Source organism: Eschrichtius robustus, chromosome 5 (genome assembly GCF_028021215.1).
Source record: "Eschrichtius robustus isolate mEscRob2 chromosome 5, mEscRob2.pri, whole genome shotgun sequence".
NCBI classification, from domain to species: domain Eukaryota; kingdom Metazoa; phylum Chordata; class Mammalia; order Artiodactyla; family Eschrichtiidae; genus Eschrichtius; species Eschrichtius robustus.
The window spans coordinates 9932493-9956335 of NC_090828.1; the positions used below are offsets into that span (position 1 = coordinate 9932493).

At 40.2% G+C, this 23843-nt stretch overlaps 1 protein-coding gene across 1 annotated transcript in view; it reads left to right on the forward strand.

Moving 5' to 3' along the window:
* Positions 1 to 23843, forward strand: part of DNER (delta/notch like EGF repeat containing) — a 332382-nt gene that overhangs the window by 210114 nt on the left and 98425 nt on the right. The window contains exon 7 of the mRNA XM_068543746.1: positions 14755 to 14868. Within this exon, the coding sequence (XP_068399847.1) occupies positions 14755 to 14868 (114 nt within the window). The remainder of the gene's footprint in view (positions 1 to 14754; positions 14869 to 23843) is intronic.

The window sequence follows — 23843 nt, forward strand, 5'->3', positions numbered from 1 at the left end:
TGCTATCAATCAAGAGACACCACTAGGATGTGGTTTTCTCCAAACCATTCTGATATTCACAGGGAAACATAGCTATTTTTTCTCTTTATATACACTGATAAATTTTAATCGTATTTTATACTTAAATACAAAAGAGTGTAAAATTAAATACTCCCAGGCTACATTAGACCAAAGGTAATCCGGTAATGCACCCATTGAATGAATGATTTGGTTCAATGCATTTCCTTAAAGGTGTCAAGTCATCTTCTCCATCTGGCAGGCTTCACTCACTAGCACATGCACTTTATTTCATCTGACACCATTTCTCATGGTCAGACTGCTTTAAAAGCACTAAGCCTCAGTCTAGAGCTTTCTCAATTGTCCCATATGTCTTTGAAAGACCTGTGTATCCCGAGGCACAATTTTACTTATATCTTTTTTGTTATATGAGAATGTTCTCCAAAGAGACAATAAAACCTCTGTGATTCCCTAAGAGATCAGCAAGTCCCATAACATCTGTTTTTGAAAAACAATTATTTTACTTGTGAATTGACTATCACAATTATAAATTCTTCAGTACCTTAAAGCTTTTAGAGTCAATTTATTTTAAAATGGTCTTTAACTTGCTAGGAGTTATAAATATTTCTAAGGATTCTGATTTTTCAAAATGTTCTGAAGGTGTTGTTTCCGTTTTGTAAAGGATCAGCATCTGTTTAAGGGCAGATAAGAGGCATTGGGATAAAAGCAAGGGTTTTTAGTCTGAAGGACCAAGGTCTCATTGACCTAAACTGGGGTTTCTCAACTCTGACGTTAGGGATATTTTGGGCTGGATTAGGGAACTGTCTTGTGCACTGTAGGATGTTTAGCAGCGTCCCTGACTTCTATGCACTAGAGGCCAGAAGCATCCCCAGGGGTGTGACAATAAACAATGTCTCCAGACGTTGTCAAATGTTCCCTGGGGAGAGAGTCACCTGGTGCAGAACCACTGACCTAAGGAATTAAACTTGGATAGGGGCTTTGGCAGGAGAAAGGAATTCTATTTCAGATCTGTTGATGCCTATTGCAGGGAACTGTCGAAGGTGCTGAATGCTAGTTGGAGAAGCAAGACTGAAATTCAGAAGAGGGTCAGCCTAGTTCCACCCATGGCAGTCTGGCTGAGGGAGCAGGGGAAGGAGGGGCCCTTCAGCAGGGCAACTGCTCCATTGTGTTTTCCCAGATTGGAATTCAGACCACTGCAGAGCACAAGGTGATTTTCGATAGCACATTTTTGAGATAAAAAATTTTTATTTTAATAGCTATGCATTTACTTTCATGGGCATTAGGAAGAAGAGTAACTAGCACATTTCGCCCATGCTGTTCTGGGTATTATTGCTTAGGGAGAAGCTAAATCTAACTTGAAAGATATAACTGATGTTAGGGGAAAAGCTTTAAGCAAGTTAGTTCATTTGTGCCAGGAAATGTTTAAGTGCTAAGGATTCAGTGATTAACAAGACAAAGTCTTGATTCTCAGGGAGTTTATGGTCTCCAAAGGGAACCAAAAAAGAAATATCATTTCAGGTAATGATAAATATGTTGTAATGGAGCATGCAGGAACCCTGGGGGGACCACGGGAGGCTCCAGGGACGAAGCCTTGATCCCATGGGATCACCTTCTAGGTGGGGAGGTAACCAGTAGATGTGTGTGTTGTTGAGTAGAGGGAAGTGCTAAGATGAAGTATAAGGGAGGGAAAGAGGCACAAGATCTGAGCAGGTGATTTCTGAGTGGAGACCTGCCTAATGGGACGGGGTGGCCATGGAAGGGCGCAGGGTCAGAGGGAACAGCCGATGCAAAGTGATGGTGGGCCACTAGGGCTGGGGTGTTTTTTTTTTTTTTTTCTCTTATTAGAGTTCTTCCAGAAGTTTTAATGTATTTTTAAATTGTGGTAAAATATACAATGCATAAAATTTGCAATTTTAACTATTTTTAAATTTTGGGAAAATAAACATAACATAAAACTTACCATTGTAACCATTTTTAAGTGTACAGTGCAGTAGTGTAAGTACATTTTGATATCCTAGAGTGGCTATTACACACAGGGAGGACTATCTGAAATTACCTTTTGTGTTGGTTTCCTTGTAAGAATTAAACTAAGAAATTATAGTGATTCTCAAGCCCTGTCAAATATCACAATGTGTGTTGCCTTAACCCTGTCTTTCAACTTAAAATTCATTTAAAAAAATCAATTTCTCAACTAAACGTTTTAATTGGAATCCTAGGTCTGATAATTGTGCTCATGCACCACACTTTCTCCATCGTGACACCTTCTTTGCACACAAACACGCTCAGGTCAGCCTAACCCAGATGCCAAGTGACAATCCCAGGGCTCAGATCTGTCATTGTAGCGCCATCTCCTTATTTGGCTCCATCTCTTTCTGGGTTACAAGACTCGTCCCACTAAGGGAAGAGCTTTATTATCTCTAGCTAATTGCACTTCTTGACCCAAATGAATTAGATCTGGAGCTCAGAGGACCAAGGTTGTTTCTGGGAGAGAGATTTTCGGCCGTCTTACAAGACCTGGGCATCCAGGGCAATTCTCATACCAGTGATGAACACACAGGGGCCATCCTTTTCCTTACTATCTCCATCTACGGTCAGCTGTGGTCTGGACTCTCCAAATGGGGCTGATTTCACAATGCACAGTCCTTGGGTTCAAGAGACATCTTGACCTAATGGTTCCGATTTTGTTTGTAACCCCCACTAAGATTGTAGCTAACTCCTTCTCTGCTTAGCTGGATTTTACATTTCTTTACCTCCCCTAAGACATTTGTTCATCTCCCTAATTGGTTCTAGGGGTGACTTTAATGTTATTCTGTTAGGTCCTCCTCTCCTTTATGTAATTCAGTTTTAACTGCTTTTTAAAAAAAAAAAATTATTTTATTTTATTTATACAGCAGTTTCTTATTAGTTATCTATTTTATACATATTAGTGTATACATGTCAATCCCAATCTCCCAATTCATCCCACCACCCCACCCCCACCCTGCTTTCCCCCCTCAGTGTCCATACTTTTGTTCTCTACATCTGTGTCTCTATTTCTGCCTTGCAAACCGGTTCATCTGTGCTGTTTTTCTAGATTCCACATATATGCGTTAATATACGATATTTGTTTTTCTCTTTCTGACTTACTTCACTCTGTATGACAGTCTCTGAGTCCACCCGTGTCTCTACAAATGACCCAAATTTCATTCCTTTTTATGGCTGAGTAATATTCCATTGTATGTATGTACCACATCTTCTTTATCCATTCATCTGTCGATGGACATTTAGGTTGCTTACATGACCTGGCTATTGTAAATAGTGCTGCAATGAACATTGGGGTGCGTGTGTCTTTTTGAATTACGGTTTTCTCTGGGTATATGCCCAGTAGTGGGATTGCTGGGTCATATGGTAATTCTATTTTTAGTTTTTTAAGGAACCTCCATACTGTTCTCTATAGTGGCTGTATCAATTTACATTCCCACCACCAGTGCAGGAGGGTTCCCTTTTCTCCACACCCTCTCCAGCATTTGTTGTTTGTAGATTTTCTGATGATACCCATTCTAACCGGTGTGAGGTGATAACCTCACTGTAGTTTTGATTTGCATTTCTCTAGTAATTAGTGATGTTCAGCAGCTTTTCATGTGCCTCTCGGCCATCTGTATGTCTTCTTTGGAGAAATGTCTATTTAGGTCTTCTGCCCATTTTTTGATTGGGTTGTTTTTTTAATATTGAGCTGCATGAGCTGTTTATATATTTTGGAGAGTAATCCTTTGTCCATTGATTCGTTTGCAGATATTTTCTCCCATTCTGAGGGTTTTCTCATCTTGTTTATAGTTTCTTTGCTGTGCAAAAGCTTTTAAGTTTCATTACGTCCCATTTGTTTACTTTTGTTTTTATTTCCATTACTCTAGGAGGTGGGTCAAAAAAGATCTTGTGATTTATGTCAAAGAGTGTTCTTCCTGTGTTTTCCTCTAAGAGTTTTATAGTGTCTGGTCTTAAATTTAGGTCTTTAATCCATCTTGAGTTCATTTTTGTGTATGGTGTTAGGGAGTGTTCTAATTTCATTCTTTTACATGTAGCTGTCCAGTTTTCCCAGCACCACTTATTGAAGAGACTGTCTTTTCTCCACTGTATATCTTTGCCTCCTTTGCCATAGATTAGTTGACCATAGGTGCGTGGGTTTATCTCTGGGCTTTCTATCCTGTTCCATTGATCTATATTTCTGTTTTTGTGACAGCACCATATTGTCTTGATTACTGTAGCTTTGTAGTATAGTCTGAAGTCAGGGAGTCTGATTCCTCCAACTCCTTTTTTTCCCTCAAGATTGCTTTGGCTATTTGGGGTCTTTTGTGTCTCCATACAGATTTTAAGAATTTTTGTTCTAGTTCTGTAAAAAATGCCATTGGTAATTTGATAGGGATTGCATTGAAACTGTAGATTGCTTTAGGTAGTAGAGTCATTTTCACAATATTGATTCTTCCAATACAAGAACATGCTATATCTCTCTATCTGTCTGTGTCATCTTTGACTTCTTTCATCAGTGTCTTATAGTTTTCTGAGTTCATGTCTTTTACCTCCTTAGGTAGGTTTATTCCTAGATATTTAATTCTTTTTGTTGCAGTGGTGAATGAGATTGTTTCCTTATTTCTCTTTCTGATTTTTCATTGTTGGTGTATAGGAATGCAAGAGATTTCTTTGCATTAATTTTGTATCCTGCAACTTTACCAAATTCATTGTTTAGCTCTAGTAGTTTTCTGGTGGCATCTTTAGGATTCTCTATGTATAGTTTCATATCATCTGCAAACAGTGACAGTTTTACTTTTTCTTTTCCAATTTATATTCCTTTCTTTTTCTTCTCTGATTGCCGTGGCTAGGACTTCCAAAACTATGTTGAATAATAGTGGCAAGAGTGGACATCCTTGTCTTATTCCTGATCTTAGAGGAAATGCTTTCAGTTCTTCACCATTGAGAATGATGTTTGCCGTGGGTTTGTCATATATGGCCTTTATTATGTTGAGGTAGGTTCCTTCTATGCCCACTCTCTGGAGAGTTTTTAATCATAAATGGGTGTTGAATTTTGTGGAAAGCTTTCTCTGCATCTATTGAGATGATCATACGGTTTTTCTTCTTCAATTTGTTAATATGGTGTATCACATTGATTGATTTGCATATATTGAAGAATCCTTGCGTCCCTGGGATAAACCCCACTTGATCGTGGTGTAGGATCCTTTTAACGTGTTGCTGGATTCTGTTTGCTAGTAGTTTGCTGAGGATTTTTGCATCTATATTTGTCAGTGATATTGGTCTGCAATTTGCTTTTTTCACGATATCTTTGTCTGGTTTTGGTATCAGGGTGATGGTGGCCTTGTAGAATGTGTTTGGGAGTGTTCCTTCCTCTGCAGTTTTTTGGAAGAGTTTGAGAAGGATGGGTGTTAGCTCTTCTCTAAATGTTTGATAGAATTCACCTGTGAAGCCATCTGATCCTGGACTTTTGCTTGTTGGAAGATTTTAAATCACAGTTTCAATTTCAGTGCTTGTGATTGGTCAGTTCATATTTTCTGTTTCTTCCTGGTTCAGTCTTGGAAGGTTATACCTTTCAAAGAATTTGTCCATTTCTTCCAGGTTGTCCATTTTATTGGCATAGAGCTGCTTGTAGTAGTCTCTCATGATGCTTTGTATTTCTGTGGTGTCCGTTGTAACTTGTCCTTTTTCATTTCTAATTTTATTGAGTCCTCTCCCTCTTTTTCTTGATGACTGGCTAAAGGTTTATCAATTTTGTTTATCTTCTCAAAGAACCAGCTTTTAGTTTTATTGATCTTTGCTATTGTTTTCTTTCTTTCTACTTCATTTATTTTTCTCTGATCTTTATGATTTCTTTCCTTCTGCTAACTTTGGGTTTTGTTTGTTCTTCTTTCTCTAGTTCCTTTAGGTGTAAGGTTAGATTGTTTATTTGAGATTTTTCTTGTTTCTTGAGGTAGGATTGTATTGCTATAAACTTCCCTCTTAGAACTGCTTTTGCTGCATCCCATAGGTTTTGGATCATCATGTTTTCATTGTCATTTGTCTCTAGGCATTTTTTGATTTCCTCTTTGATTTCTCCAGTGATCTCTTGGTTATTTAGTAACATATTGTTTACCCTCCATGTGCTTGTGTTTCTAAGGTTTTTTTCCCCCGTAATTGATTTCTAATCTCAATAGTGTTGTGGTTGGAAAGGATGTTTGATATGATTTCAATTTTCTTAAATTTGCTGAGGCTTGATTTGTGACCCAAGATATGATCTATCCTGGAGAATGTTCCATGTACACTTGAGAAGAAAGTGTAACCTGCTGTTTTTGGATGGAATGTCCTACAAATATCAATTAAATCTATCTGGTCGATTGTGTCATTTAAAGCTTGTGTTTCTTTATTAGTTTTCTGTCTGGATGATCTGTCCATTGGTGTAAGTGAGGTGTTAAAGTCCCCCACTATTATTGTGTTACTGTTGTTTTCCTCTTTTATAGCTGCTAGCATTTGCCTTATGTACTGAGGTGCTCCTATGTTGGGTGCATATATATTCATAATTGTTATATCTTCTTCTTGGATTGATCCCTTGATCATTATGTAGTGTCCTTCCTTGTCGCTAGTAACATTCTTTATTTTAAAGTCTATTTTATCTGATATGAGTATTGCTACTCCAGCTTTCTTTTGATTTCCATTTGCATGGAATATCTTTTTCCATCCCCTCACTTTCAGTCTGTATGTGTCCCTAGGTCTGAAGTGGGTCTCTTGTAGACAGCATATAGATGGGTCTTGTTTTTGCATCCATTCAGTGAGCCTGTGTCTTTTGGTTGGAGCATAATCCATTCACATTTAAGGTAATTATCGATATGTATGTTCCTATGACCATTTTCTTAATTGTTATGGGTTTGTTTTTGTAGGTCCTTTTCTTCTCTTGTGTTTCCCACTTAGAGAAGTTCCTTTAGCATTTGTTGCAGAGCTGGTTTGGTGGTGCTGCATTCTCTTAGCTTTTGCTTGTCTGTGAAGCTTTTGATTTCTCCATCGAATCTGAATGAGATCCTTGCCGGGTAGAGTAATCTTGGTTGTAGGTTCTTCCCTTTCATCACTTTAAATATATCATGCCACTGCTTTCTGGCTTGTAGAGTTTCTGCTGAGAAATCAGCTGTTAACCTTATGGGAATTCCCTTGTATGTTATTTGTCGTTTTTCCCTTGTTGCTTTTAATAATTTTTCTTTGTCTTTAATTTTTGTCGGTTTGATTACTATGTGTCTTGGCATGTTTCTCTTTGGATTTATCCTGCCTGGGACTCTCTGTTGTTCCTGGACTTGGGTGGCTATTTCCTTTCCCATGTTAGGGAAGTTTTCGACTATAATCTCTTCAAATATATTCTCGGGTCCTTTCTCTCTCTCTTCTCCTTCTGGGACTCCTATAAGGCGAATGTTGTTGTTTTTAATATTGTCCCAGAGGTCTATTGGGCTGTCTTCATTTCTTTTCTTTTTTTTTTTCTTTATTCTGTTCCATAGCAGTGAATTCCACCATTCTGTCTTCCAGGTCACTTATCCGTTCTTCTGCCTCAGTTATTCTGCTATTGATTCCTTGTAGTGTAGTTTTCATTTCAGTTATTGTATTGTTCATCTCTGTTTGTTTGTTCTTTAATTTTTCTAGGTGTTTGTTCTTTAATTCTTCTAGGTCTTTGTTAAACATATCTTGCATCTTCTCGATCTTTGCCTCCATTCTTTTTTCAAGGTCCTGGATCATCTTCACTATCATTATTCTGAATTCTTTTTCTGGAAGGTTGCCTATCTCCACTTCATTTAGTTGTTTTTCTGGGGTTTTATCTTGTTCCTTCATCTGGTACATAGTCCTCTGCCTTTTCATTTTGTCTGTCTTTCTGTGAATGTGGTTTTCATTCCACAGGCTGCAGAATTGTAGTTCTTCTTGCTTCTGCTGCCTGCCCTCTGGTGGATGAGGCTATCTAAGAGGCTTGTGCAAGCTTCCTGATGGGAGCGACTGGTGGTGGGTAGAGCTGGGTGTTCTTATGGTGGGCAGAGCTCAGTAAAACTGTAATCCACTTGTCTGCTGATATGTGGGGCTGAATTGCCTCCCTGTTGGTTGTTTGGCCTGAGGCAACCCAGCACTGGAGGCTACAGGCTCTTTGGTGGGGCTAATGGTTGACTCTGGGAGGGCTTATACCAAGTAGTACTTCCCAGAACTTCTGATGCCAGTGTCCTTGTCCCCACGGTGAGCCACAGCCACCCCCCCCCCAACCCCGCCTGTTCAGGAGACCGTCCAACACTAGCAGGTAGGTCTGGTTCAGTCTCCTATGGGGTCACTGCTCCTACCCCCTGGTTCCTTATGCGCACACTACTTTGTGTGTGCCCTCACAGTGGAGTCTCTGTTTCCCCCAGTCCTGTTGAAGTCCTGCAATCAAATCCCGCTAGCCTTCAAAGTCTGATTCTCTAGGAATTCCTCCTCCCATTGCCGGACCCCCAGGTTGGGAAGCCTGATGTGGGGCTCAGAACCTTCACTCCAATGAGTGGACTTTTGTGGTATAATTGTTTTCCAGTTTGTGAGTCACCCACCCACCGATTATGGGATTTGATTTTATTGTGATTGTGCCCCTCCTACCATCTCACTGCGTCTTCTCTCTTTGGATGTGGGGCATCATTTTTGGTGAGTTCCAGTGTCTTCCTGTCGATGATTGTTTAGAAGTTAATTGTGATTCCGGTGCTCTCACAGGAGTGAGTGAGCACACGTCCTTCTACTTCGCCATCTTGAACCAAATCCTCTAACTGCTCTTGTCTTTATCTCCTGATTTTCCAGATGAAATTCTGCTGCATGTTCATCTCATCCCCCTCCCCTCCTAAAGTTAGTTGCTAACTTTCTTCTTAGTAATTTCTGTATTACATGACAGTTTAAAATTTGCACCATACATCTCTTTCTAGGGCAGGATCATAACTGCTTGTGTTGTATCCAGCGTCCCTCTCATGTCCTTGTGTGGTCCTGAGACCACAGCATGAAAACAGTGCTAAAGACTGAAAAGGAGCTGGGCATGTCTGGGAACAGAACAAGGCCCCAGGAGGCTGCAGCATTGTGGTCAATGGGGAGATTGAAGATGAGGAGGCAGGGGCCAGGTCATGGTGTGCTTTTTAGCCATGGGGTAAAGTGTTTGGGTTTTATTCCAAGCTTTTGGGGAAACCACTGTAGGGTTTTAAATATAAAAGTAATAGGATACAAATTATGTCTTAAAAAGATCTCTCTGGCTGCTCCCATGTAGAATTGATTTTAAGAAATCAAGTGTAGTCATCAAGAGATGGGTCGGGGGACCATTGTTTGAGTCCTGGTGGAAGGCAGCGATGCCTGGAACTAGACAATATGAATGGTGTCATATGGTTGTGATGATAATTTGGAAGGCGGTCCATGAGTGCTTATGGTTCGGTTATGAGGAGGCACCATATTGCTAGCTGGAAGGACAGGAATGGAGATGTTTACTGATATTGGCCTCCGTAGTTAGGTATAGACTTCTGTCATTTGGGAACCAGAATGAAGGAAGCTTGTCACTGCTGTGCATTTTTAGGGAAGTGTAAATGACAGTCACATCTTTTCTGCATCCTTCTGTGTCTTTACACAGGCCTTTCTCTGTGTCTTGTCAACCTTCGCCTTGGGAACTTACAGTGTAGATCTTCAAGGCCTGAAATGCCTGAAATACATACATTCGTGTGTGTGCTGGAACAAATCCTCCGTGACACACACCAGTGGTCACCACTTACTACCCCTCCCACCCACTTTGTTGAAGCCATCACAGTCTGGCTTGACCATCTTCTACCAGGTCCTCTGGGTGCCTGTCACTGCTTTGGTAGGATAAAGAGACGTTATTCACGAGTGGCATAGTTACTTCATTCACCAGAAAGGGACTAGCTTTCTGCAGGGTGGAAGGAAGAACCCAGGCAAAGCTTTAATGGTCTTTGTTCATTTAAAGTCCTACCAATCCCTCACTTAGTTTTGACTGTGTGGTAATGACATCAAATTAAAAAACAAAAGACACAGGAGGGGAGATCTATAAGGCTTAGGTATCCAGCTCAGAGTATCACATATAGCTCAATGTCAATGATTTGTCTGAAAACTGCAGGTACGTCTCTGCTCTCTGAGGGTCTAAGAAATGACTCACTGGTGTTTAAGAGCCCTTTGAGTCAGATGCAGGGTGCTCATGGTTCCTTGCCCTCTATCTCTTCTCTCCAAGAGCTGGCCTCAGTTGGTCAGTGAGAGCAATGCAGTCAATGGTGGTACTCCGGGCACTTCCAACTAGCCACTCGCTTGAGGCCAGTAGTAATACCTGGCCCCATGTGGACAAGCATCAGGTCCTGAACTACGGCTCAGCAGATCCATAGGCTCGTTATTGCCCACAGCTGACCAACTGGCCCCCTGCAGCTAAGGATGCTGGGTAATCCCCAACATCCCACAACCCCAGCCCTGCCTCTCTGCCTCTCTCTGATCCCTCCCACACTCCTCCACTGTTATTTTTCATCTCCAGTTATACTGAAGTCATAGACATGCCAATGTGGGTATACTTTGCAGTCCAGCTAATTACAGAGGGCCTTTTTCTTTATAGTTCCATGTTTTCCATATTTTAAAAATCTTTAATATAATGCTTTTACAATCTTGAGAAAGAAAAACGGAGCTGGAGGAATCAGGCTCCCTGATTTCAGACTATATTACAAAGCTACAGTAATCAAGACAGTATGGTACTGGGACAAAAACAGAAATATAGATCAATGGAACAGGATAGAACGCCCAGAGATAAACCCACACACCTATGGTCACCTTATCTTGGATAATGGAGGCAAGAATATACAATGGAGAAAAGACAGCCTCTTCAATAAGTGGTGCTGGGAAAACTGGACAGCTACATGTAAGAGAATGAAATTAGAACACTCTCTAACACCATGCACAAGAATAAACTAAAATGGATTAAAGACCTAAAGGTAAGACCAGACACTATAAAACTCATAGAGGAAAACACAGGCAGAACACTCTATGACATAAATCACAGCAAGATCCTTTTTGACCTACCTCTTAGAGAAATGGAAATAAAAACAAAAATAAACAAATGGGACCTAACGAAACTTAAAAGCTTTTTGCACAGCAAAGGAAACCATAAACAAGACGAAAAGACAACCCTCAGAATGGGAGAAAATATTTGCAAATGAAGCAACTGACAAAGGATTAACCTCCAAAATATACAAGCAGATCATGCAGCTCAATATCAAAAAAACAAAAACCCAATCCAAAAATGGGCAGAAGACTTAAATAGACATTTCTCCAAAGAAGATATACAGATTGCCAGCAAACACATGAAAGGATGCTCAATATCACTAATCATTAGAGAAATGCAAATCAAAACTATAGTGAGGTATCACCTCACACCAGTCAGAATGGCCATCACCAAAAAATCTACAGATAATAAATGCTGGAGAGGGTGTGGAGAAAAGGGAACCCTCCTGCACTGGTGGTGGGAATGTAAATTGATACAGCCACTATGGAGAACAGCATGGAGGTTCCTTAAAAAACTAAAAATAGAACTACCATATGACACAGCAATCCCACTACTGGGCATATACCCTGAGAAAACCATCATTCAAAAAGAGTCATGGACCACAGTGTTCATTGCAGCTCTATTTACAATAGCCAGGATATGGAAGCGACCTAAGTGTCCATTGACAGATGAATGGATAAGGAAGATGTGGTACTTATATACAATGGAATATTACTCAGCCATGAAAAGAAATGAAATTGAGTTATTTGTAGTGAGGTGGATGGGCCTAGAGTCTGTCATACAGAGTGAAGTAAGTCAGAAAGAGAAAAACAGATACCATATGCTAACACATATATATGGAATCTAAAAAAAAAAATGGTTCTGATGAATCTAGGGGCAGGACAGGAATAAAGATGCAGACGTAGAGAATGGACTTGAGGACACAGGAAGGGGAAGGGGTAAGCTGGGACGAAGTGAGAGAGTAGAATTGACATATATACACTACCAAATGTAAAATAGATAGTGGGAAGCAGCCACATAGCACAGGGAGATCAGCTTGGTGCTTTGTGACCACCTAGAGGGGTGGGATAGGGAGGGTGGGAGGGAAACGCAAGAGGGAGGGGATATGGGGATATATGTATCTGTATAGCTGATTCATGTTGTTATACAGCAGAAACTAACACAACAATGTAAAGCAATTATACTCCATTAAAGGTCTTAAAAAAAAAAAAAGTCACACAAAAAAACCCCAAATATATAATGCTTTTAAAGCTTGGGAACAGAAAGCAATGGTATAGTGACTGATCCTTGAGCAGTGTTCTTCATTGGAGGGGACTATTGGCATTTGATTGAGAAAACTGTGTTATTCTGGACCATTTTAGGCAGTGCAGGGCTTCAGCATCTCCACCATGGAATGCCGGTGTGACCCCCTAACCATTATGACAGTCCCTAACAGCCCCACATCACAAACGTGGATTATACTCTTGGATTGAAATCTTACTAAACTTGAGTACGATATTGGAGCATTTAACAGCACTGAAGATTCACCTTGCTTATAGTTTTAATTTAATATTAGATCTGTTAGGGAATTCCCTGGCTGCCTAGTGGTTAGGACTTTGCGCTTCCACTGCAGGGGGCCCGGATCCAATCCCTGGTCAGGGAATGAAGATCCTGCAATCCGCACAGAGCGGCAAAAAAAAAAACAACCCAACAATTTAGATCTATTAGATAAGAACAAATTAAAGGCATGGGAAGATTTGTGTATTATCAGACAATGTGGTTCTTAAAAAGAAATTGTTGATATTAGTAAACATAGAGTGTTTAACTAAATTTGTAAATGGGACCAGACATTCATTAAGGAGGCCATTAAAAGTGATCTTTTCAAAATAAATCTCTTTTAGTTAGGGATGCATAATGAAGTCTTTATAGGTGACAAGAAATTTTCTTTAAGGTACCCACAGGGATGATATGGAAGTATGAGGAGACTAGATCAAATTAAATGGACAAAATGTGAATAATTCTGAATTTAGACATTTTATTTGAAAATATATTAACATAAAATTGTTATATTAAGATATTCTGTTCTGAATTTTGGAGTAGATTTTTGTCCTGGTGTTTGGATTTTTAGTTTACATGATTAGCTTACTCTTCTCATACCCATGAATTAGCTACAGTCCCCTAGACTGTTTTAAAGCCCGTAAGGAAGAGTAGGATTGCAAACAATGGCCTCCATGATCACAGTCTGTAACTTAGACTAGTTTGGCAGGTCATTGAAGCTCAGGCCAATCATCTCTCTCCTAACATTGATTTATTTTTGCAAATACAAGTGCTAATGACAGTCTTCCAAAACAAATAATTCAGAAAGACAAGTTTTTAATGTACTTTATGTACATCCTGGAAAGCACAAAATGTTAGAGTATGATTATAATTTTGTAGGAAATATCTGTGCATAAACATTTCCGATAGGAATTATCTCCAAAGTATTAATAATTCTGTCACTCAAATAACATAACTAAGGGTAACTTTTTTCTCTTTCTATTTTAAATCTTGTATTTTCCAAATTTTCTTTCATAATCATTTTCCACTTTAAACTAAAAAACATAATTGCATGTTATTTTTTAAACTTGCCTTTTGGAGGGGCTTTGTTTTCAAAGTTAACAAAGTATTTGGAATTTATTTAAGGCTTCTCAGCTGCATGGCTATTCCCATAGATACAAGTCCTTATTTTCTCATCACACATATGTGGTTATGTTATTACCCAAAAAAAATCACCACTGGAGGCTAGCTTCACCGAGAAAATTTACTGGGTTGGGTTTGTGCTTCAAATTAGAATTAAGATGCATATAGTCATGTGCTTCATATTATATGTGTCTCAACCTTCTTGTCTTTAAAATGAAGGGATAGGGCATGAATTGAACACCAAGGGTCTTCTAGCTGTAAAATATAAAAAGTTAAAAAATTTTAATACTTACCTGGCAATTTTCCTAGTGGTTCTTTTTAATAGGTACTGGGATGACCTTGGGAAAGTGGCCGTCATCTCAGTGGTCAAGCAAGACATTATAGAGCCTGTTTTTCCTTAGGTCAGAAGGAAAGGACAGTGGTCTTCAGGCTCAGTTTCTGAAGGTTCTGACTAATATTTCAAAATAAAATTCGGAGCTAACGTTGAAAAAAGTCTCTCGTTGCATAAAGATTTTTTTTTTTTTTTTTGGCTGGGTTGGATCTTCGTTGCTGCGCGGGCTTTCTCGAGCTGTGGCGAGCGGGGGCTACTCTTCGTTGTGGTGCGTGGGCTTCTCATTGCGGTGGCTTCTCTTGTTGCGGAGCATGGGCTCTAGGCGCGCAGGCTTCCGTAGTTGTGGCGAGCGGGCTCTAGAGCGCAGGCTCAGTAGTTGCGGCGCACAGGCTTAGTTGCTCCGCGGCATGTGGGATCTTCCCGGACCAGGGCTCGAACCCGGGTTCCCTGCATTGGCAGGTGGATTCTTAATCACTGCGCCACCAGGGAAGTCCTGCAATAAAGATTTTTGCAAAGCAAATGACTTTTGAACTATGATTCTAAACGGCTCTGATTGTTTCTTGTTGTAAAACCAAATTAGATCAAGGATTGCCTGGGAGACTAGCTTAATGCTGCTGCCTTGGTTGGATGGGTACCAGTTGACTCCATCAATTTATGGGATGGTTCGTCAGAGTTTTGGGACAAAATATTTTATAAATGTCTGTCTTGTTTTGTTCAGGTTATACTGGAGAGCTTTGCCAATCCAAGATTGACTATTGTATCCTAGACCCATGCAGAAATGGAGCAACCTGCATTTCTGATCTCAGTGGATTCACCTGCCAGTGTCCAGAAGGTAAATATTATTACCCCAGGAATAACTTACGTTTTCCATGTTAAATCATACATTAATTTGATGACCTTGTACTTCAATTTTCTGAAAAATCTCTACTCAAGAACACTTCCTATTTTGTTCCATTTATAAAACAAGATATAAGATAGTCCTTTCCTTTTAAGCTCTGTGCTAGAATAGCTTGGAAATTATGTCTGAATATTAAACATAATCTCAAAATTTCTGCAATTTTCATTTATACATTGAAAATGAATAACTATAATAAAATGGAATTTCTTTCTAATGACAAATTTCCCTTGTTAAGATTCCTATTTTTTAGACTATGCATTTGGTTTACGTTAAAAAAATTTCAACATAAAGTCCACCTGTTTTTGTCTTTAAATCAACTTTATAACATCTTGGAGACTTCTAATCCCCTGGAAAGCCACATCTTTAGAGCTACTTTTAATAAAAAAATAGTTGTACTGTTTTCAGTTTCACCTTGAAGAAGCAGGCAGATAATCCCAGCTATGGAACTGGTGTTCAAGGAATGATTTTGTACTTGGAGGAAGTTTTGTTCCCATTTCTGCTTGGAGGGATGTTATGGAAGGGATTGCTTTAAACCTTTAATGTTGTAAGAATAACATGATATTAGAGGTGTTTTTTTTCCCCCCTAAAATAATCAGGAGGATGTGAGCTCGTGATCCACAGAAGTGACCTTGACAACTACATAGAGTAGACTGACATCCTTTGAAGAGATTAAATGTAGCGTCTGCGTGTATCTCTGTACTCAGAATAACCTGAACTGCCCCTGGCTGAGAGGCTGGAGTGGGGCAGTGGTACGGATGGGTGTTGATAAAAGGCCACCGACCTCCTGGGTAACCCGAGGGCTCAGGTGCCTCATACCCTTTCATATTTTGAACACTGAACAGTGGCTAAGGGAGTGAATTCTGTGTCCTGGCTTCTGCTCCCCTGGACAGGGGCAGGAACGAGTGGCTGTGGCTCTTTTGGTTATCCCCAAGCTGTGTGTGCTTGTGATGGATGTGGTTACCATGATGATGGAGTTACATGTGCTGGACCATCTCCCCTCTTCACTTGAGTGTCTTAAGCAAATGGGAAAACTGGAAACGTTGGCAGGCAGATGACTGAGTCAGCGGCACCAATTGTCACCCAATGTACAGCGCGCTGGGCAGTTTCTTACAGCTTTGCCACACCCTGGGTTAGTCGTTTGCCATCTAACTCTGGTTGTAGGCTGTGCTTAGAGCCAAGGGCGGGCTTCAGGGTCAGCGGCTGATTGACTGCTGACAAACCATTAATCCCCCAACCCCATCCGATCCTCCTTTCCCTTTTCTAGTGAACATGTGTGCTGAGGACCCTGCTTCCCTCACAGGGACATTTTGGGATCGAATGGGATTTTGGGGAGAGGTCTTTGAAAACGCCAAAGTGCTTTATTATCATAGTTCTGATTGCTGCCAGGGAGTTCAGATGCCAACCCAGGGGCTCTGAGAGGTAGTGACTTGCACAAAGTCACACTGGTAGTAAAGGATGACCCTTGAACCGGAGCCCAGGAATTTTGTGCTCACTCATGCTCCGTTTTCTAGTTGATAAAGATTTGCCAAGCACATCCTACATGCCAGGCACTGAGCTGGGTGCTGGGCCCTAGGGTTGGCAAAGCTGAAAGGGCCCCTCCCATGGTGCAGACACAGATAAGTCCATAGTTAACAAGCAGGAATCGGTGCCTTGAAGACGCACAAGGATCTGCTTAGCTTTGGGGACCTGGGAGAGGTGCCCACGTGTAGAGACCCTGAATGAGGAGAAGGAGGAGGCTGGCGAAGTTGAGGGCATCACCGAGGAGCAAAGGGAAAGGGGAAGAAAGTGGGTGACGACGGCTGAGTCCTCAGGGCGTCACAGGGCTTCGTGCGTGGTGTTGGGGCACGGCATATTCAACCCAGACGGGAGGGCAGAGGCTTAGGTTTGAAGCCCGTTTTGCCTCTTGCTCACCAGCTCTGTCCCTGGGCCAGCGATTTCATACTTCTCTGTGTCTCAGTTTTTTAACCTGTAAAATTGGGACCATGATAACACCCACTTCCTAGGGCCCCTGACGGTGGAATGAGAAGACGCTTAGCACAGTGCCTGGGTAAGTGCTCAGTAAGTATTAGGCACCTTATCATGACTGTTTTCCTAATAATGATTACTGTTAAACCACTAAAAAATGTGAACAGGAATTTGAAATTTTTCTTGTGGAGCAGTGTGGAATGTGGGTTGGAGAGAGACAGGACGGGGAGTAAGCAGAAAAGTTTGGGAGACTGTTGTAGAAATCTGGGAAATCGATGTTGACTGCTAGGAAGGGAAGGTAGAATTTGAAAAGGAGAGAAGCTGATGGATTTGGGAGAACTTGGCAGGGAAAATGGAGGGGCCTGGAGATGGATGGGATATGGAGGGGGAGGGAGAGTGAGGGGGCAAGTCTGCGGCTTCTCTTACTTTATGGTTGGTTGTGCCATTCATGGAGAAAAAGAAACATGGAGGAAAAGTGTTCTATTTTGGACACATTGAGTGTGACATTCAAGTGGAGATGGCAGCTGGGCAGTTGCTGTGAGTCTGGAAGTGAGCGGGGATGTCTGGGCCAAGTCTATACACAGAGACCTTGGTCTATAGATAGTAATTTAAACCTGGCCGTCCATAGGGTTGTCTAGAGACCTTCTCCTTTATCCAATAGGCTGTCAGTTCCTCCATGCTGTCTTGATAAAGCCTAGAGAAAATGTGATGATCTAGAATTGAAATGATAGAGATGAATTTCCCAGCAAGTCTTCATATAAAGACTTTCATCCGGAGGTTTACCTTCACTGAAGACTGACCAGGGAAAGTGGCTTCAGTTATAATGCAGAAGGATTCATTGCAGTGTTTTGAAGCCTCTCAGTAGCCAGCATTTTAAAAGCAGCCCCTCCCACTGACCTGTTCTTAGGGTGGTTTTTGTAGAAACTAATATTTATAGAGCACCTTGCACTTAAAAAAAGCCTGCGTCTCCAGGAGTTTTCTCATATCAGCCACGCTGTGAAAACAAGTTTGAAAGCGTTTCAAGTCCACAGAGTGTTCTTAAGTTCAGAGCCAGCACTTGACCCTTGCCTGCCTCCTTTTCTTTCTTTTTCTTCCCCCCGCAGTGATTAACATTTTGGCATGTTTGCTTTGTATTTACATATATAGTTTGTTTTTTTGCAAAGTAATTTGAAAGTAAATTATAGGCATCATCACATTTCATCCTAAAATAAATCAGTTGAACAGAATAAGTCAGAATAAGAACATTCTCCTTGATATCTACAATACCACACCAAAGAAAATAAGTAATGATTTCCTAATATTATTTGCTCTCTGCCCCATTTTCACTTGCTCCTTTGCATGTTTGTGTTAATTCTGTCTGCCCTGTTTCACTGTGATATTCTTTGAGGGTGGGAGATGTATTTTATTCATCTCTCTCTTACTAACTCTCATTATCCTATCATGGAGCTTTTAGTTCCATATTTTATGTTAGTAGGAGGTTAATACATATTTGTATGTTAATTTATTTTAAAAGTCAACACTTAGAAGTCACTCACACTATGCTTAGTAATACATTAGAAGGTTGCCATACTATGAAGCAAATTATATTAATATTTCCATTGAACAGATTGAGAAACTGAGGCATGAGAGGGTAAATAACTTGCCTGAGATCACATAGCTAGAAATTGAAACCCAGGTAACTTAGCACTAACATTCTTAACCCTTGGCCTGTACCATCTCTGAATATATTCTTTAAAGTAAATTTTATTTTGTTTATTTTAAAAGATGGTCTTGTAACCATAGTCATGAGTAAAATAAATTCAGTTTGTTGGGTTTTAAAACTTCTAAATGTCACTGCTTAAAAATCTTAAGTCTGGAAAAAGCTAGAAAAATTATTTTTTTCCTTTTTGTTTTTTTTTTTTTTGTAAGTGCAGTGAAATCCTTTTACAATAATCTCTCCCAGTCCAGAAAGCTATTAAAACTGGTTTTCCCTCTGGATAGTGCTTTCAGCACAGCTCGTTCACATCCTTGCTCTTTTCTGTCCTTTTCATCTTCATCCTATTCCCTTCAAGGATCCTTTTCCATCTGATCTGGGCTGAGTCCTTAGAGGTTAAATTTTTTCCTGGGTACCCATCTCTTTTTAACCTCTCTCCAAAAGTTCAAGGTCAGGGAGGCCTGAGAGACAGCTTGTACAGTAATTATCACATGAGTTCTCCTTCTGGAAGGTATTCGCTCTTCTATACTTACATTTTTATCCTTCATCAACGAGCCCTGTCTTTTCTTTGAATTTCTACTTAATTTTAGCTAGGTCCATATTTGCAAAGTGCAGTTTCAGATTCTGGTTAGAGTGGGGTTGTTAAGAAACAAAAGTAAACTTGTCATGAGTGTTTTCTTATTTTTAACTTATTGAAAACAACAAAGGTAAATAATTGGGAGCTGGTTTTATTGCCTCTGTATATATTCTTTACATTGATATTGTCTTTATGTTTGGTTTAGAACTTTGAGGTCCTTAAATTTTGAACTAAATGCATTTTTACTCTGAGGAGGGCTAATTATAAATACTTACCATCACTGCTTATTGGTATTTAAATATGTATATTTAAATATATGAGTATTTTTGAATACACAAATAAGTAAAATCTGTGTATTACTGTCTAGCCATCGTCTTTGCTTCAGCATCTCATTTAAAAATTTTTTCCTTTGAGAATTAGAAGTAGAACAAAGAATAAAAAGAAAACAGGGGTGATAAAAACATTCAGCAGTAAAGCACATTTGTCGGCCCTGCCTGTGTGACCATTTGCATCGTGCTGGCACGTCTCATAGAATCTAATGACCTTCCTGGCATCCACCTATTAGAGAAGGCATATGGTAATCAGAGACAAAGTGAGCATAGGGGGCTTCATGACTATTCTGAGGAAATATCATTTGATCCAGTGTATCTTAAAAACATGGATGTAAAGACGTTTTCTGGTGTGACACCCTTGGCTAGGATTACAGATAAATAAAATTTGGATGAACTGCTGTTGCATTACAATTATGACGGCAAGTATTGCAACCGGGTAGAGGACTCACATTTAGTCCTCTCACTCTTAGAATGCAACGTTGGATCCACTGTCAGACATGCAGATCTTTAAAAAAATTTTTTTTTCATTTTAATGAAGTATAGTTGGTTTACAATGTGTTAATTTCTGCTGTACAGTAAAGTGATTCAGTTATTCATATATATATATATATACACACATATATGTATATATACGTATATACATATACACACATACATTCTTTTTCATATTCTTTTCCATTATGGTTTATAACAGGATATCGAATATAGTTCCCTATGCTACACAGTAGGACCTTGTTGTTTATCCATTCTATATATACTAGTTTGCATCTGCTAATCACAGACTCTCAATCCATCCCTTCCCCACCCCGGCAACCACAAGTCTGTTCTCTATGTCTGTGAGTCTGTTTCTGTTTTGCAGATAAGTTCATTTGTATCATATTTTCGATTCCACATGTAAGTGATATCATATGTTATTTGTCTTTCTCTTTCTGACTTCACATAGTATGATAATCTCTAGGTCCATCCATGTTGCCGCAAATGGCATTATTTCATTCTTTTTTTATGGCTGAGCAGTATTCCATTGTATATATGTACCACATCTTGTTTACCCATTCATCTGTCAATGGACATTTAGGTTGTTTCCATGTCTTGGCTACTAAATAGTGCTGCAGTGAACATAGGGGTGCACGTATCTTTTCGAATTATAGCTTTGTCCAGATATATGCCCCGGAGTGGGATTGCTGAATCATACGGTAGCTCTATTTTTAATTTTTTGAGGAACCTCCATACTGTTTTCCATAGTGGCTGCACTAGTTTACATTCCCACCAACAGTGTAGGAGGGTTCCCTTTTCTCCGCACCCTTTCCAGAATTGTTATTTGTAGACTTTTTAATGATGGTCATTCTGACTGGTGTGAGATGGTACCTCACTGTAGTCGTGATTTGCATTTCTCTGATAATTAGAGATGTTGAACATCTTTTCATGTGCAAGTTGGCCATCTGTACAGACATGCAGATCTTGTAACTTGGAAACTCTGTTGCCAGGTGTGGACAGCTGGTGTCCTTCTGTGGCCTGGAGCTCAGGAGACCTGAGTCTGGGCTTGATGACGAGTGGGAGAGTGGAGTGGTTATGAATGTGGGTTTTTCGGGCCACACTGCTTGGGTTTGAAGTCTGGACCCACTTCTTTTACACCTTTTTGCTTCCCTGAGGCTCATTTTCCTCATTTAGAGAAGGAGAACGATAGTAGCATACCCTTTATCAGTTGATACGAAGAATAGAAAAAACCCTAAAAACCCTTAGCACTGGGCTTGGCAAATAGTAAGTGTTGAACAAATGTTAGGTGTGATGATGATGATGATGATGATGGTGATGATGGTGATGATGGTGATGGTGATGATAATGATGACGATGATGGTGGTGATGAATAGAGTCCTATCACCTTGGGTGGGTCATGTCTTTTTTATCTCTTCCAGCCACGCGTCCTTGTTGTAAAAGGGTTCACTATTACCTTTAAGTGTCCCTACTCCTAATCCCTTGCTAAATCAATAAATCCATCTTGTTGTTTGAAGCAATGTTTATAGAGAAGAGTTTCATAATCTCTAAGGAAGGCCTGAGTCTAAAACTTAATGTTGGCCTGAAGGCCCTGTAGGTTAAATCCCATTGCAACATGCTCCAAGGGTTTATCCAAACTATTTTTGTTTATCTACATTTTATAGCCTTGAGTAATCTAGCCATGTAAGTTCTTTTGTCCAACTCAAATGTCAGGGTAATACCTTTCATCTTAAAGGGATTTATAGGCAATAGCCACACATGTCATAAAAATTATCTCTGAGATAATGTGTATTGTTCAGAAACTGGCATGTTACCCAATAAGGGTTTAGGAGTTATACAGTTCTGGTATTTGGTTGTTTTCCCCAGTATCCTGGTATGTAGGATTTGGTGAAAGTACTCTCTTAGGATCATATAAAACTGCATGTATTTATTTAAGAAATGTGCAACATGTCCTCATAAGAGCCCCAAATAAAATACTGTTCTTATTCTCTTAAAATTTGGCATTATCCCTAAATCACCACTTCATTTAGGAATCGTGACAGCTGAGATCCTTGGAGTTCCAAGTGGTATATAGTTTCATCTTTTGGAAACAAAGCGGGGTATTAAGACTTACTAAGTGTGAGTAAAATTTTATTTCTGTGTTTGGTGCATGCTGATTAATTTTTGATTTATGGCTAAGTTCATATTTCCTTTTTGTTCTTTTTCTTTTCTTTTTTCCATATAGCACAGTTTCTCTGAGATTGTTTCAAAACACTGCAAGGAATTTTGTTTGTCTGCTTCTCCCATTAGCAGTGGGGACCAGCTGCACTCATTTGAGTGAGTGATGGGTCCTGTTCCTCACTTTTATCTATGCTTCCCCTCTGGGAACCGTTCTGATGCTTGGTTTAGTGCTGGCAGATGGCGGTTGGAAGTTACAGTGTGATGAGTGAATGAAGAAATAAATAATGATAGCTTGGTGCTTTTCTTTTTAAAAAGAGGGTAGGCTATACCTAAACAGGTCACCACAAATTCTGATTTCTTAAGGTGTGTGTCTAGACATGCACATAAAGATTATTTAGCATTATTTCAGGTAAACGCCTTGCACTTCACCTCTTTCTCTCTTGTAGCTAATCACTGTAATCACACAGCAGCAGCAGTAATCATAACAGTTTTGATGATATTGGCCACTTGTTGAGTGCCTACTCTGTGTTAAGCACTGTGTTTGGCACTTGAAGTTATTATTCAACAAAACATAGCGGTTAACAGCTGGGGCTCGAGCAGACTTGCTGCTTGAGTTTGAATCTGTTTGATCGCTTAGCACTTGGTGACCTTGGGCAAGTAAACTGAAATTCCCTATACCTTATTTTCTGCATTTCTAGAGGGTGAGTGGTATTAATATCTACCCAATGAGTTGTTATAAGAACTAAGTGAGTATACAGTGCACAGAAAGTGCCTAGCAGAGAGTGAGTGATTAATACGAATGCCACTATTTAATCCCCACAACTGTTGTACAAGGCAGATCCCGAGGCTCTAGGTCTTGGTGGACCCAAGGTACAAGCCCAGCTTTGTCTGGTTCTGGGGTCCGTGTTCTCTCTGCTGCACCAAGCTCCTTCTCTGTTCAAGTTCTACCTTGTGTGAGAGCTATTTGGGTGCATGTCTGCTTTTTCTCATGGGACTCTAGACTTCCCCAAGACTTCCTCAAGACTCTAGACTTCCTGTGAGCCATGTTGAATGCATGAATAAGTAAATAGCTGGAAACAGTTACAGCAGTATCATTTTATGTGGGAGGAAACTGTAGCCAAGATGGATTAACCAGTGTTCACTGCTGTAACCAGGTGACCCTTACTGGTTAGGTTCATTGCAAACTTAGTAATAGCAGCGGTGAGGCGAGGGTTTGGATCTCATCCTTTCAGTGCCCCATTCGTGTATGGTTTAGGGGTCACCCAGAGACACGGGAAGAGTTCAGATAAAGACTTTGGGGGTCCCCTTCTCTGGTTCTCTTCTTCCCCAGGACCTCCTCACTCCTCACGGGGTGACTGTCCTGGGCTCCTTCCCGGGGTTCCTTTGGACAGAAAGAGCAGGTTTGATGCTAGTGTCTTGGTCTCCCTGGGCCATAGTCCCAGCTGAGAATGCCTGCAGGGTGAGCTCCCCAGACATGGAACTCAGCCCATGCTGGCTGCTGCTTCCGTATTTGGACTCCTCTTCAAAACTTGCCTGCTTTTGTTCACTTTCAGAGTCATGAAGTAGGTGTAGGGTTTTTTGGTCTGGAGTTCAGAGTTATTTGTGGGACAGTCTGTTTGTTCAAAGCTTACTTTTCCATATCAGAAGCAGAATGTCCATATAATTGTTCTTAAAAGCAACAAAGATGCTT